The sequence below is a fragment of the Mobula birostris genome, chromosome 9 (genome assembly GCF_030028105.1).
Source record: "Mobula birostris isolate sMobBir1 chromosome 9, sMobBir1.hap1, whole genome shotgun sequence".
Classification (NCBI taxonomy): Eukaryota; Metazoa; Chordata; class Chondrichthyes; order Myliobatiformes; family Myliobatidae; genus Mobula; species Mobula birostris.
This window is the reverse complement of record NC_092378.1, coordinates 51,417,388-51,429,789: the sequence shown is the minus strand read 5'-3', so window position 1 is coordinate 51,429,789 and position 12,402 is coordinate 51,417,388. Positions and strand designations below refer to the sequence as shown.

General features: G+C 44.0%; 1 protein-coding gene across 1 annotated transcript in view; it reads right to left on the bottom strand.

Annotated features, from left to right (window-relative positions):
• The window catches only part of dgki (diacylglycerol kinase, iota), a 244,031-nt gene that overhangs the window by 27,473 nt on the left and 204,156 nt on the right, over positions 1 to 12,402 (bottom strand). Inside the window, exons 23-24 of the mRNA XM_072269422.1 lie at positions 5,367 to 5,436; positions 4,487 to 4,527 (exon numbers count right to left, since the gene is read on the bottom strand). Of these exons, the coding sequence (XP_072125523.1) occupies positions 4,487 to 4,527; positions 5,367 to 5,436 (111 nt within the window). The remainder of the gene's footprint in view (positions 1 to 4,486; positions 4,528 to 5,366; positions 5,437 to 12,402) is intronic.

Here is a 12,402-nt window from a genome sequence, read left to right as displayed (position 1 = left end):
GATCATACAGTTGTTTGTAAGCACTCAGACCATCCTGAAAATGTCCCCTAAACCTACGTACCCTTTCAAAATTAAAGTCGTACTTTATCATTGCAGTGAAAATCTCACGCAGTTGCTTCACTTTCTGCATTCGGTTTTGATTGTTATCCTTTTTCTTCCAATTGCATCAGCTCTTCATCTATCAGTTCTTGGTCACGGGATGCCAAAACCTCTTCAACATCATCTTCGTCAGCTTCCACAAGCCAAACTCACTCTGTCCTTGCTTCGTTCACCACGATCGAAACACTTCATTATGTCTAGTTTTACGCTAAGTGTAACACCCTAACTCTTTCAGGCTTTTCTGACACCTTAGAACTCATCTTGCTAATGGCTGCTCAATGCAATGTGTTTAAGCAATGCCGTTCTGAATCCGGGGCAGAGCGGCTGCTCGGGGCGCGCGCTGATTTTTTTGCACGCTGATTTTTTATCGCGCGCTGCCTTTCTTTGTAACAGTGAAAACACCTTCTGAAAGCGAAAACAGGGTACTAATGTAGGTCTTTCGTAACAGTGAGGTTTCGTAAAGTGAACGTTTGAAAAGCGGGGGACACCTTTATTACACTTCATGGACATCCACAGAAGGGAAAACCCCAAAGAATGAATAACAGAGAACCTTAGAAACTCAAAGCCTCTCCCCACACACAAACAGCAGCAAAAGCGTCACCCCACACCCACCTTGCTCCAGCAAAAGCATCACCCCCCACCCACAAGCTCCAGCAAAAGCATCACCCCCACCTTGCTCCAGCAAAAGCATCATCCCCCCACCTTGCTCCAGCAAAAGCATCACCCCCCACCCACAAGCTCCAGCAAAAGCATCACCCCCCTTCACCTTGCTCCAGCAAAAGCATCACCCCCCCCACCTCACTCCAGCAAAAGCATCACCCCCCACCCACAAGCTCCAGCAAAAGCATCACCCCCCCACCTTGCTCCAGCAAAAGCTTCACCCCCCACCCACAAGCTCCAGCAAAAGCATCACCCCCCACCTTGCTCCAGCAAAAGCATCACCCCCCACCCACAAGCTCCAGCAAAAGCATCACCCCCCCACCTTGCTCCAGCAAAAGCATCACCCCCACCTCACTCCAGCAAAAGCATCACCCCCCACCTCACTTCAGCAAAAGCATCACCCCCACCAATACCACACGCAAGCCTTAAAAAAGCCCGCAGCAATTATGATCCAGAGTCCATCAAAAACTACTGTCCATCCCAACTCTTTGACATCTCAAGCAGACTCTCTCTCTCACTAATGAGGGAGAGAGAGGTATCTGTCCTGCCACAGACGAGTGGGAGATTAACAGCTCGCCGTTCGATGTTACAATCTGCGTTCGAGTCCCCCTCCGACTTGAGGGCCTTCCTTTGACAGTAGCGTACACTGCTGTCTTGATGTTTCAATCTTCCTGCAACGCTTCAGTCACTGACACCGACGAGGATTCAGGTCGCCCACAGGATGCACCCTGAAGGCGCACATCTTCCAGGCTGTACCTGGGGATCCTGAAACGCAGGCCGCACAGTGAGTACTGACCGCCGTGAAGAACCGTAGGTTGGGTCTAGCTGTAGATCACGGACTCTGACACGACCCCAGCCACCTTGAACGGGCATCTGGCTGGCAGGAATTCCACCACAGGAATTCTGAGGGGGGAGCTGCAAGAGCATGAACCACAGGACAGGAGATACTTCTGTGGGAGACTCGAAGCATAGACTGGGCTGAGGAGGTGAGAATGTTTAAGATTGTCATTGAGCACATGATTGATTTTGGACACTGTGGTTATGTGAGGAAATAATGTCTCCAGGGCATCTGAATCACAGTCAGGTTTACTATCGCTGACATACAGTATGTCATGAAGTCTGCTGTTTTGTGGCAGCAGACATAAAATATTGCCACAAGTCACAATAAGAGATATAAAAAATAAAAATAAATCATTAGTGACAAAAGAGAGCAATATTCTGAGGTGGTGTTCATAGACTATTCAGAAATCTGAAGATGGAGGGGAAGAAGCTGTTCCTGAAACATTGAATGTGGGTCTTCAGGCTTCTGTACCTCCTTCTTGATGGTAGAAATGAGAAGAGGGTTTGTCCTGGATGGTGAGGGCCATTAATGATGGATGCTGCCTTTGTGGGGCACCGCCTTTAGAAAACATCCATGATGGTGGTGAGGCTAGTGCCCATGATGGAGCTGGCTGAGCAATGACCCCCACCCCCTTCCTTATCTCTACGGGCCAGGTCTGTCTCCTCTGCTGCTAGAGTCATTGACTAACCCAGCATGGAAACCAACCCTTCAGCCCAACTTGTACATGCTGGTCAAGTTACCTACCTCAACTAGTCTCATTTGCCTGCGTTTGGCCTGTAACCCCCTGCACCTTTCCTGTCTATGTATCATAGACCTCCCCATCATCAAGGACATCTTCACCAGGCAGCATCCATCAATAAAGACCCTAACCACTCTTCTCATTACTACCATTAGGGAGGAAGTACAGGAGTGGAAAGACCCACACCCATCATTTTTGGAACGGCTTCTTCCCGTCCACCATCAGGTATCCAGTCAGCCCATGAGACAAAGAACACTACCTCACTATTCCTCTTTTGCACTACTTATTTATTTACTGCAATTTATAATAACTTTTTTATGTACTGCTGTGCAAAACAACAAATTTCACGACATGCAGTATATTTGTGATACAAGCCTGATTCTGGTTCTATTTACTTTCCTGTTCTTTCCTCACCTACCAGCTGTAGGACGCCAGATTGTTTGTAAGCCACTTCTGGCTGCCCGCCCACCCACCTCTGCCAGGTTTTCTGTGCTGTCTGCCCGCAGGCATGGGACAAGACTGATGAGAGAGATTGGCATTCAATGTCAGATAGCTAGGTGGTGACCACTTAGTGGCTACAGAAAGATGAGACCGAGTCCCTGTGGTAACAACGTGAGTGTGAGTGTGAAGAAGAGTTCGGAGTGTGTCAGGACATGTAGACAGGTCAAGCAGCAGAGCAGTGATATCCTAGAGATAAGGGAACCATCAACGTGTAGGTGAACGCCACATTGATCTTTGATAAGGAGTATTGGACCACACACCTGCTGTTCACCTCTCTGGTAATCTCCTGCTAAAGAAACCTTCTGCTTCCCATTAGCTGGGAAAATGACAAATCAGCATTGCTAACCTTCTCCACCCACACACTGACATCCAGTAAGAAGTCTCTGAGCTCAAAAACAACTGTTGTCCATGTTCCAATACCCTTGCAGGGCCGATTCCACAGAACACCACAGGACCTGCTACCAGTGGAGCTGGAACTAGCTGGGCTACTTGACTCGTCAGGAGCCCTGAGAATATATCAATGCACTGAAGAAACTCTGATAAATGTGTGGTAGAAATATTCTGGGGCTTCATCCAGTTCCTCAACATGCCCTCTCCCACCACACCCCTCTCTACCAAAACTTCCCCAACACCAAACTACAACTGGCTCATCAGGAAATTGAAATTCAGCCTTTAACCTCCATTTCTCACAGATCTTCTAACCTTTCCTGCTTTAACATCATCCTTATGATTTGCCACTTTGTCAAGGCATTTCTCCTCCTCCTGCTAGGCTAGTTAGTTTCTCCCCACGTCTTGTTTGGCACAACGGCTGGCTATCTTGCTGTTTCTTTAGCCTTTGTCTGTTTTAAGATGCCGAGTTGCTAGTTCAATGCTCAACCCAGCATGGATGCAAAGCGTGCAAGGAGCCGACCAGATTCGAACCTGGAACCTCTTGTTCCTAAGTCTGGGTCCAGATACCACTACACTACCAGCACAGACCCTCCCTTTTGTGCATCCCTCCAATGTTGTCTAGAACCAAAGGTACCTAAATACAGCTCGGCGTTGTAAGTGTAAACAGGGGCTAAGCTGTCGTACACAGGTTCCTGATCACCAGGCACAAGCTACCTGCTTGTTCAACGATTCAAACTGGCTTAAGTACAAACATTTCTCCAAACGAATACTACCCACCTGAAAACTGACCTTTTCCAAAACAGACTTCTGGAAATTATTATAGGGCTATTAAAACAAAAAACTTTATGCCATCTTAAAAGATTCTCCCTCAGGCTGTTAATCTGATCAACCATTCTAGTCAGCCCTCCTTTCACTCCTTTGTCTATTGTCTCTGTCACTGCACTGCTCTGTAAACACTTTAAACCACTATTTATAATGCTGTTTACATTGAAATACATGCTGACATTTATGTATATTATTCCATTACTTTAACTTCTAGCTGCACTTTTTACATAATTCTTTATTCTTTATTATTTGCTGAAAGTTGTTTTTTGTTTCATGTCACACCTTGAACAACACATCACACAGCAAATTGCTAATACGTATCAATGTATATGGCGAATAAAGTTGATCCTTGATGCTTATAAAGTTATTTCTTCCTACCCTGACTGGCGAGGTGAGATTGCTTTGAATAACAAGGATTCACATTGTCCTACCTGGGCTCTGTCAATGCGGTAGAATCGATCCAAAGAAGTTGCTGCAGAGAGGAGGAGACACAGAAGGTTAAGCTGAGGCCACAGAGGTAGAAGTGACATTGCTCTAGGAGAACGGGGGCAGATTTACAAGTGGAGTGGGGGTAGGACAAAAGGAGAAGGACAATAACCATTGGAAAGCAGTTCTGGTGTTAGTGATGTTCTCACCTGCATCCTGGGATACAGTGCTGAATAGAGCACGGCAGTTCGTGTTGATGACTACACTAACTGAGGACCTGAGTTATGAGGAAAGGTTAAATAGTTTGGGACTTTATTCCCTAGATTGTACGAGAAGGAGGGGAGATTTGATAGAGATGTACAAAATTATGAGGGGTATAGATAGGGTAAATGCAAGTAGGCTTTTACCACTGAGCTTGGGTGAGACTAGAACTAGAGTTCATGGTCTAATGGTGAGAGGTGAAAGGGGGAACCTCTTCACTCAGAGAGTGGTGCAAGTGTAGACGAGCTGTCAGTGGGAGTGGTGGATGCAGGTTCAATTTCAACATTTACAACTACTTTGGATAGATAAATAGGCGGGAGGGCTATGGTCCAGGTGCAGCTTGATGGGACTAGGCAGATTAATAGTTTAGCACCATTTAGATGGGCCAAAGTGCCCAACTCTGTGCTGTAGTGTTCTATGACTCTAATCCTCAGGAGCACATCCATATTGAAAACAGCACAGAAGCAAAATAATGTAAACATTCATTATGCCAGTTCAAAACCAACTTGTAAATGAGTAAGTTGCTGCTGGTTAATGTATGGCACCTTCCTTGGTAGTAGGGCACTTACAGAGAGAATGATGAAAGAGTAACATTTTTAATACTGAATATTTGCAGGTACTCACAGTCAAGGAAGCACCATTTGGAAGAAAGATTCTGGGAAGACAACATCTGCCGCTGGGAAGACTCACCGTCCTGAAAATGAAGAACAATGGCACATGAGTTAGGATGTACAAACAACAAAGGGACTAGTGGGTTCCACTGTAAATCCCAGGGATAGGAGCAGTAGGTTCCACTGTAAATCTGAGTGGTAGGAGTGGTGGGTTTCACTGTAGATCCCAGTGGTAGGAGTGGTGGGTTTCACTGTAGATCCCAGTGGTATGATTCCCTGCAAGAGGTCTTTGCCTGATGGAATCTGCTCCATGAATACAATGGCCAGAGGAGTGTAACTGTTGTCTGCCACGTGCCCTGGTGCAGGTACTCAAGCCTTATATCAAATGGCTCTCACTGGCAGCCTCCCATAAACACAAAAAATTCTGCAAATGCTGGAAATCTTGGGTAATGCACACAAAATGCTGGAGGAACTCAGCAGATCAGGCAGTATCAATGTTTCAGGCTGAGACCCTCATTGGGATTGGAAACAAAGGGGGCAGAAGCCAGAATGAGAACATAGAAAACCTACAGCACAGAGTTGGGCACTTTGGCCCACAAAGTAGGTGGGGGGAGGGGAAGGAGCACAAACTGGAAGGTGGTAGGCAAGGAAGAAGGTGGGTGGGTGGATGGGGGAATGAAGTGAGGTGATAATGGAAGGTGATAAATGGAAGGGGTAAAGGGCTGAAGAAGAAGGAATTTAATAGGAGAGAACAGTGGACCATGAAGAAAGGGAAGCATGAGGGGAACCAGAGGGAGGTGACAGGCGGGTGAGAAGGGAATGGCTGAGCGGAGGACCAGAATAGGGAATAGAAAAAGAATGAAGTGGGGAGGAAGAATTACCAGGATTTGGAGAAATCGATGTTCATGTCCAGGTGAGAAGCTACCCAATTGCTCCTCCAACCTGAGATTGGTTTCACTCATGGACAGACATGGACGACTTCTCATTCCCATCCTGACATGGCTGTGTCATGGCTCTTACTTTCTAGTCCTGATAAAGGGTTTTGGCCTGAAATGTTGACGGTTTATTCCCCTCGGTAGACTCTGTCTAATCTGCTGAGTTCCTCCAGGACTTTGTGTGTTTTTTGCACTGGCAGTCTGTTCTGTTGTACCAGGTCTGTGGAAACTTTGCAGGGGGTGAGCTCGGAAGCTTCATGAAGAAACAAATAAGGCGCCCACTGACTTGAAGAGATTCTGGCCCATGAGTGAACAGAGCAGAAAAGGAGTAGTGGAGAGGAGGTGGGGAAAGCCCAAGTCTCCATCCTAAGCAGACAGAAGCCCAGTGGAGAGGGCAGAAGAAGAGCAGCAACCTCAACCCAAAAGGTACTTTTTACCCCACTTAACTATCACGCAATAAGGCCCATCAGCCCAACTCGCCAATGCTAACCAATTTGCTTATCTAATCTAGTCCCATTTGCCCACATTTGCCTCATATCACTCTTAAACTTTTCTATCCACATACCTGCCCAAATATATTTTAGACATTGTTTTTTCATTGGCAACTTGTACCGACATACCTATTACCCTGCATGTGAAAATGATGCGTCTCTCTTCCCCTTTAAATATCTACACCACCCTCTCCACTTTACCCACACCTTCTAGTTTTGGACTCCATCATTCTGGGGAAAATACTGCGACAATTCACCTCATCTAGACTCCTCATGATGTTATATGGTTCAAAGTCAAAGTAAATTTATTACCAAATTATGTATATGTCACTATATATATATACTACCCTGAGATTAATTTTCTTGCACACACGTACAGTTGAACAAAGAAATGCAAAAGAGTCAATGAAAAACTACAAAGACTGACAACCAATGTGCTAAAGACAAACTGTGCAAGTACAAAAAATGATAATAATAATTCTTATTATGATTAATGACAAATTTTGGAAAACACAATATACTAGACCATACTTAGATTAACACTACCTAGGACAGAAGGAGGAAAGACAAATAACAGGCATAAAAAATTTATACAACAGTCAGATAAAATTTCTGAAGATTCAGCACTCCATGTAAACATTAGTAATTCTGATGAGAAATACACACCAGTCCACTTAAATGAAAGCACAACACAGAAAAATAAAGAAATTATCACTACTGAAGGAACAGTTAACCAATGGAAGATCATGACCCTCCATGGAAGACATCCCCATGATCTGAGCAGACTAGGTGACAACAAGGAAGCGTTGAACGCCTGGCTCGAGTTGGAGACCTTTTCCCAGAAACAGAGGGGGTTCCTGGTGGCAATGCAGGACCAGGTGGTTAACTCAAAAAATTATCAAAAAATATAATTAGGACCACTTAATCATGACAATAAGTGCAGAAAATGTCAAAAGAAACCAGAAACAATCCAACCCATTCTAGGACCCTGCAGCAGTTTAAATCAATTTGATTACTTACACAGGCACAATCAAGTGGCAAACATCATTCACTGAAACCTTGCTTTAAAAACAAATACATAAAAGACACCATATCTTACTATAAATACAAGCCTGATACAGTTTTAGAATCAAAGTTTTACAAATTATATTATGATCAATCTATTATTATAGATAGGTCAATCCATAATAATCATCCTGATATAATATTACAGGATAAACAAGCAAGAACAATTTACTTAATAGATGTAGCCATTCCAAACACCACATTACATACAGAAATCAATAAAAACAAACAGAAATGTGCTGAATTAAAAGGGGAAATTGAAAGACCAGGGACATGAACATGGTATACATTGCAACACACACTAAAAGCTGGAAGAACTCAACAGGTCAGGCAGCATCTAAGGAAAAGAGTAAACTGTCGACATTTCGGAGACCCTTCAGTATTCGCAGTATACATTGTCCCAATATCTGGTCTCATCCCAAAGTCACTACACAAAAGCATTAAACAATTAGACCTACACAGCAATATTTATGTAGATCTCCAGAAAGCCACAACTTTAAACACCACTAGAATAGTCCGAAAGTTCCTAGCAATTAAGAAATGTGCTTGGCTATGCCTACACCTCAGGTTTTTACCAATTTGAGCTGAGAAAAAAAAATAATAATAAATAGATAGATAAATAATACTGAGAACATGAGTTGTAGAGTGCTTGATAGTGAGCCCATAGGTTGTGGAATCAGTTCAGAGCTATGGTAAGAGAAGTTATCCACGCTGGTTCAGGAGCCTGATGGTTATGGGGTAATAACTGTTCCTGAACCTGATGAAGTGGGACCTAAGGCATCTGTACTTCCTTCCTGATGGCTGCTGCAAGAAGATGTATGGTTTGGATGGTGGGAGTACTCGATGATGGATCCTGCTTTCTTGTGGCAGCACTGCTTGCAAATGTATTCGATGGCGGGGAGGGCTTTTCCTGTGATGGCCTCACCTTGAGTTTTGGGCTCCTTATCTAAGAAAAGATGTGCTGGCATTGGAGGGGTTTCAGAGGTGGTTCACAAGGATGATTCTGGGAATGAATAGGTTATCATATGAGGAACGTTTGATGGCTTTGGGCCCATACTTGCTGGAATGTAGAAGGATGAGGGGGGATCTCATTGAAACCTTTCGAATGTTGAAAGACCTATACAGGGTAGATGTGGAAAGGATGCTTCCATGGTGGGAGAGTCTAGGACAAGAGGGCACAGCCTCAGGATAGAGGGGTATCCATTTAAAACAGAGATGCAGAGAAATTTCTTTAGCCAGAGAATGACAAATTTGTAGAATTTGTTACCACAGGCAGCTGTGGAAGCCAGGTTGTTGGGTGTGTTTGAGGTGGAGATTGATAGGTTAATGATTGGCCATGATACCAAAGGTTACAGGGAGAAAGCCAGTGAGTGGGGCTGAGGAGGGGAAAAAAAAGGATCAGCTATAATTGAAGGCAGAGCAGACACGATGGGCTAAATGGCCTAATTCTCCTTCTATGGTCTTATAAATGTGGGAAAATGAAGACTGGACATAGAATAGTTCAGCACATAGAACATTGCAGCAGAGTAAAGGCCCCTCGGTTCACCATGACGTTCCAACTTTTCAACCTATTCCGAGATCAATGTAACCCTTCCTTTCCACAAACCCTTTATTTTCTTTCATCCATGTGCCTCTTTAAGAGTTTCTTAAATGTGATAGGTAGAGTAGGCAGCCGGTATCTTTTTCCCAATGCACACACCAGTTTTAATAAACCCCCCATTATTTATAGAACGTAAAACATAGCACATAGAACATTAGAGTCCATTGGCCTAAGATGCTGTGCTGATGTTTTAAATTACTCTAAAATGAGTCTAACCCTTCCCTCCTACAAAACGTTCCATTTTTCTATCATCCATGTGCCTTTCTAAGAGTCTCTTAAAATGTCCCCCCTGTATCTGCGTCTATCACCACCCCAGTAGCACGCTTCACACACTTACCCCTCTCTGAAAAGAAATCTACTTCTTGACATCCACTAATGCCCCACCTCCCCCTTGTACCCCATCCGTTATTTATTTTTATACACACGTTCTTTCTCTCACTCTCCTTTTTCTCCCTCTGACTATACCCCTTGCCCATCCTCTGGGTCCCCCCCCCCCGTCTTTCTCCCTGGGCCTCCTGTCCCATGATCCTCTCATATCCCTTTTGCCAATCACCTGTCCAGCTCTTGGCTCCATCCCTCCCCCGTCCTGTCTTCCCCTATCATTTTGGATCTCCCCCTCCCCCTCCCACTTCCAAATCTCTTACTGACTCTTCCTTCACTTAGTCCTGACGAAGGGTCTCGGCCTGAAATGTCGACTGTACCTCTTCCTAGAGATGCTGCCTGGCCTGCTGCGTTCACCAGCAACTTTCATGTGTGTTTCTTGACATCCTATACTTTCCTCAAATCACATTAAAATTATGCCTCGTAAAACTAGTCATTTACACCTGGGAAAAGACGTTGACTGTCCACTCTATCTATGGTTTTTGACATCTTGTACACCTCTACCAATTCACCTCTCATCCTCCTTCACTTCAAAGAGAAAAGCTCTAGTTTGCTCAGCCTATCTCCATAAGACATGGTCTCCAAATCAAGGCAGCATTCTGCTAAATCTGATCTGCACCTCTCTGAAACCTGCACGTCCTTCCTATAATAAGGCAAACAGAACTAAATACAATACTCCAGGTATGATCTAACCAGCTTTAGAGAGCTGCAACATTACCTCACAGCTCTTGAACTCAATCCCCCTCCCCCTAGCCCCCACAACACACCATATGCTTTCTTAACCACCCTTTCTTTTTTTTTGTAATTTATTTTTTATTGAATTTCATCATGAAACAAACATTTCCATAAGATGTATTTCAGATACTGTACATATATATCATATAATCATATTTGTCACAGATCTCCACATAATATTTATCTGAGGTATACATTTATAGAAAGGCGAGGAAAGAAAGAACAATCGAAAGAAGAAAACTATGTACAGAGTAGGCAGTGATTTTTTTTTACAACATATTCATTGACTTGTGAGAATAAAATCAGGCCTATGAGCTGTTATGTAGTTAAACCACTTTTTCCAGTATGAATAAAATTGTTCCAACTTAACCACCCTTTCAAAGTTATACGGCAAGTTGAGAGATCTATGGATGTAGACCCCAAGGTCCCGCTGTTCCTCCATGCTGCTAAGAATACTACCATTAACCCTGTGCTCTGCCTTCAAGTTCCATCTTCCAAAGGGTATCACTTGGCACTTTTCTGGGTGGAACTCATACCTGCCACTTCTCAGCCCAGCTCTGTATCCTATTAATGCCCCTTTGTATCTGATGACGATCTTTGGCACCATCCACAACACCACCAACCTTCCTGCCATCTGCAAACTTTCTAACCCACCCTCATCATCTTCTTATCAAAGTCGTTTATAAAAGTCACAAACGGCAGGGATCCCAGAAGAGGTCCTTGTAGAACACCACTGTTCACCAGCCTCTAGGCAGAACGCACCACAATCACCATCTGCTTTCTGTGGGGGAGACAATTCTTAATTCAAGCAGCCATGTTTCCCTGGATCCCATGCCTCCCTTAATCTGAATGAGCACACCATGGGGAACCTTGTTCAGCATCTTACTAAATATACACCAAAGATTCCAAGCACTTTTATTATCAAAGTGTATATGCAGTATACAACCACTAACCTAAATCAATAAATAATTTACTTATTTTAATTTTACTTTGTGTTAATGATCTTTAAATCATTTTGAGTCCTTTTACACACCATTAATAACTTCTTTTTACTTTTTTAAAAAAAGTTTTTGTTTTAAGGACAGTGGAGGAGATCCCTATGCTGCTTTGGATAGTGCTGGGCATCAGCCTCACAGGGTGAAGCCACAAAAGCAACAGAACTGGCCCTGTTCTGCAGCAGGGTCTGCTCGGCACCTAGATGCACTGTAGTGGCAGGGAACTCATTATGGTAGTATAGGGAGGATCCCGTTGTGGGATTGTCCAAGGGGCCTCTCTGGGTAGAACTTAGGAATAATAAAGGGGTGATCTCTTTGTGCTCCAGTAAACAGGAGGTGTCCACATGCGAGATAATAAGCATTCAGAGTCACCTTGGCCCTGTGAAGGAAAGAGGCAAAGGTAATAAAGTTTAAAGAAACTTGGTTTAAGGAAGGGTATTGATTAGGGATGAGGAGGAACCATGTGTTAGGTGTAAGTTTATATCTGTAGGAGCAAAGAGAAAGACCATGTATTGAAATTGACAGGGTGCAGAGCTGGACTGAGAAGTGACAGATGGAATACAACCTGGAAAAGTGTGAAGGGATTCATTTTGGAAGATTGAAGGTGAAGCCAGAATGGCAGGATTCTTGGCAGTGTGGAGGAACAGAGGGATTTTGGAGTCCCTGTTCGTAGATCCCTCAAAGTTGCTCAGGGTTGTTAAGAAGGTGTATGGTGTGTTGGCTTTCATTAGTTCAGAGAAATTGAGTTCAAGAGCTCTATCAAACCGTAGTTAGACCACACTTGGAGTATTGTGTTCAGTTCTGGTCATCTCATTATAAAAAGGATATGGAAGCTTTAGAGAGGGCA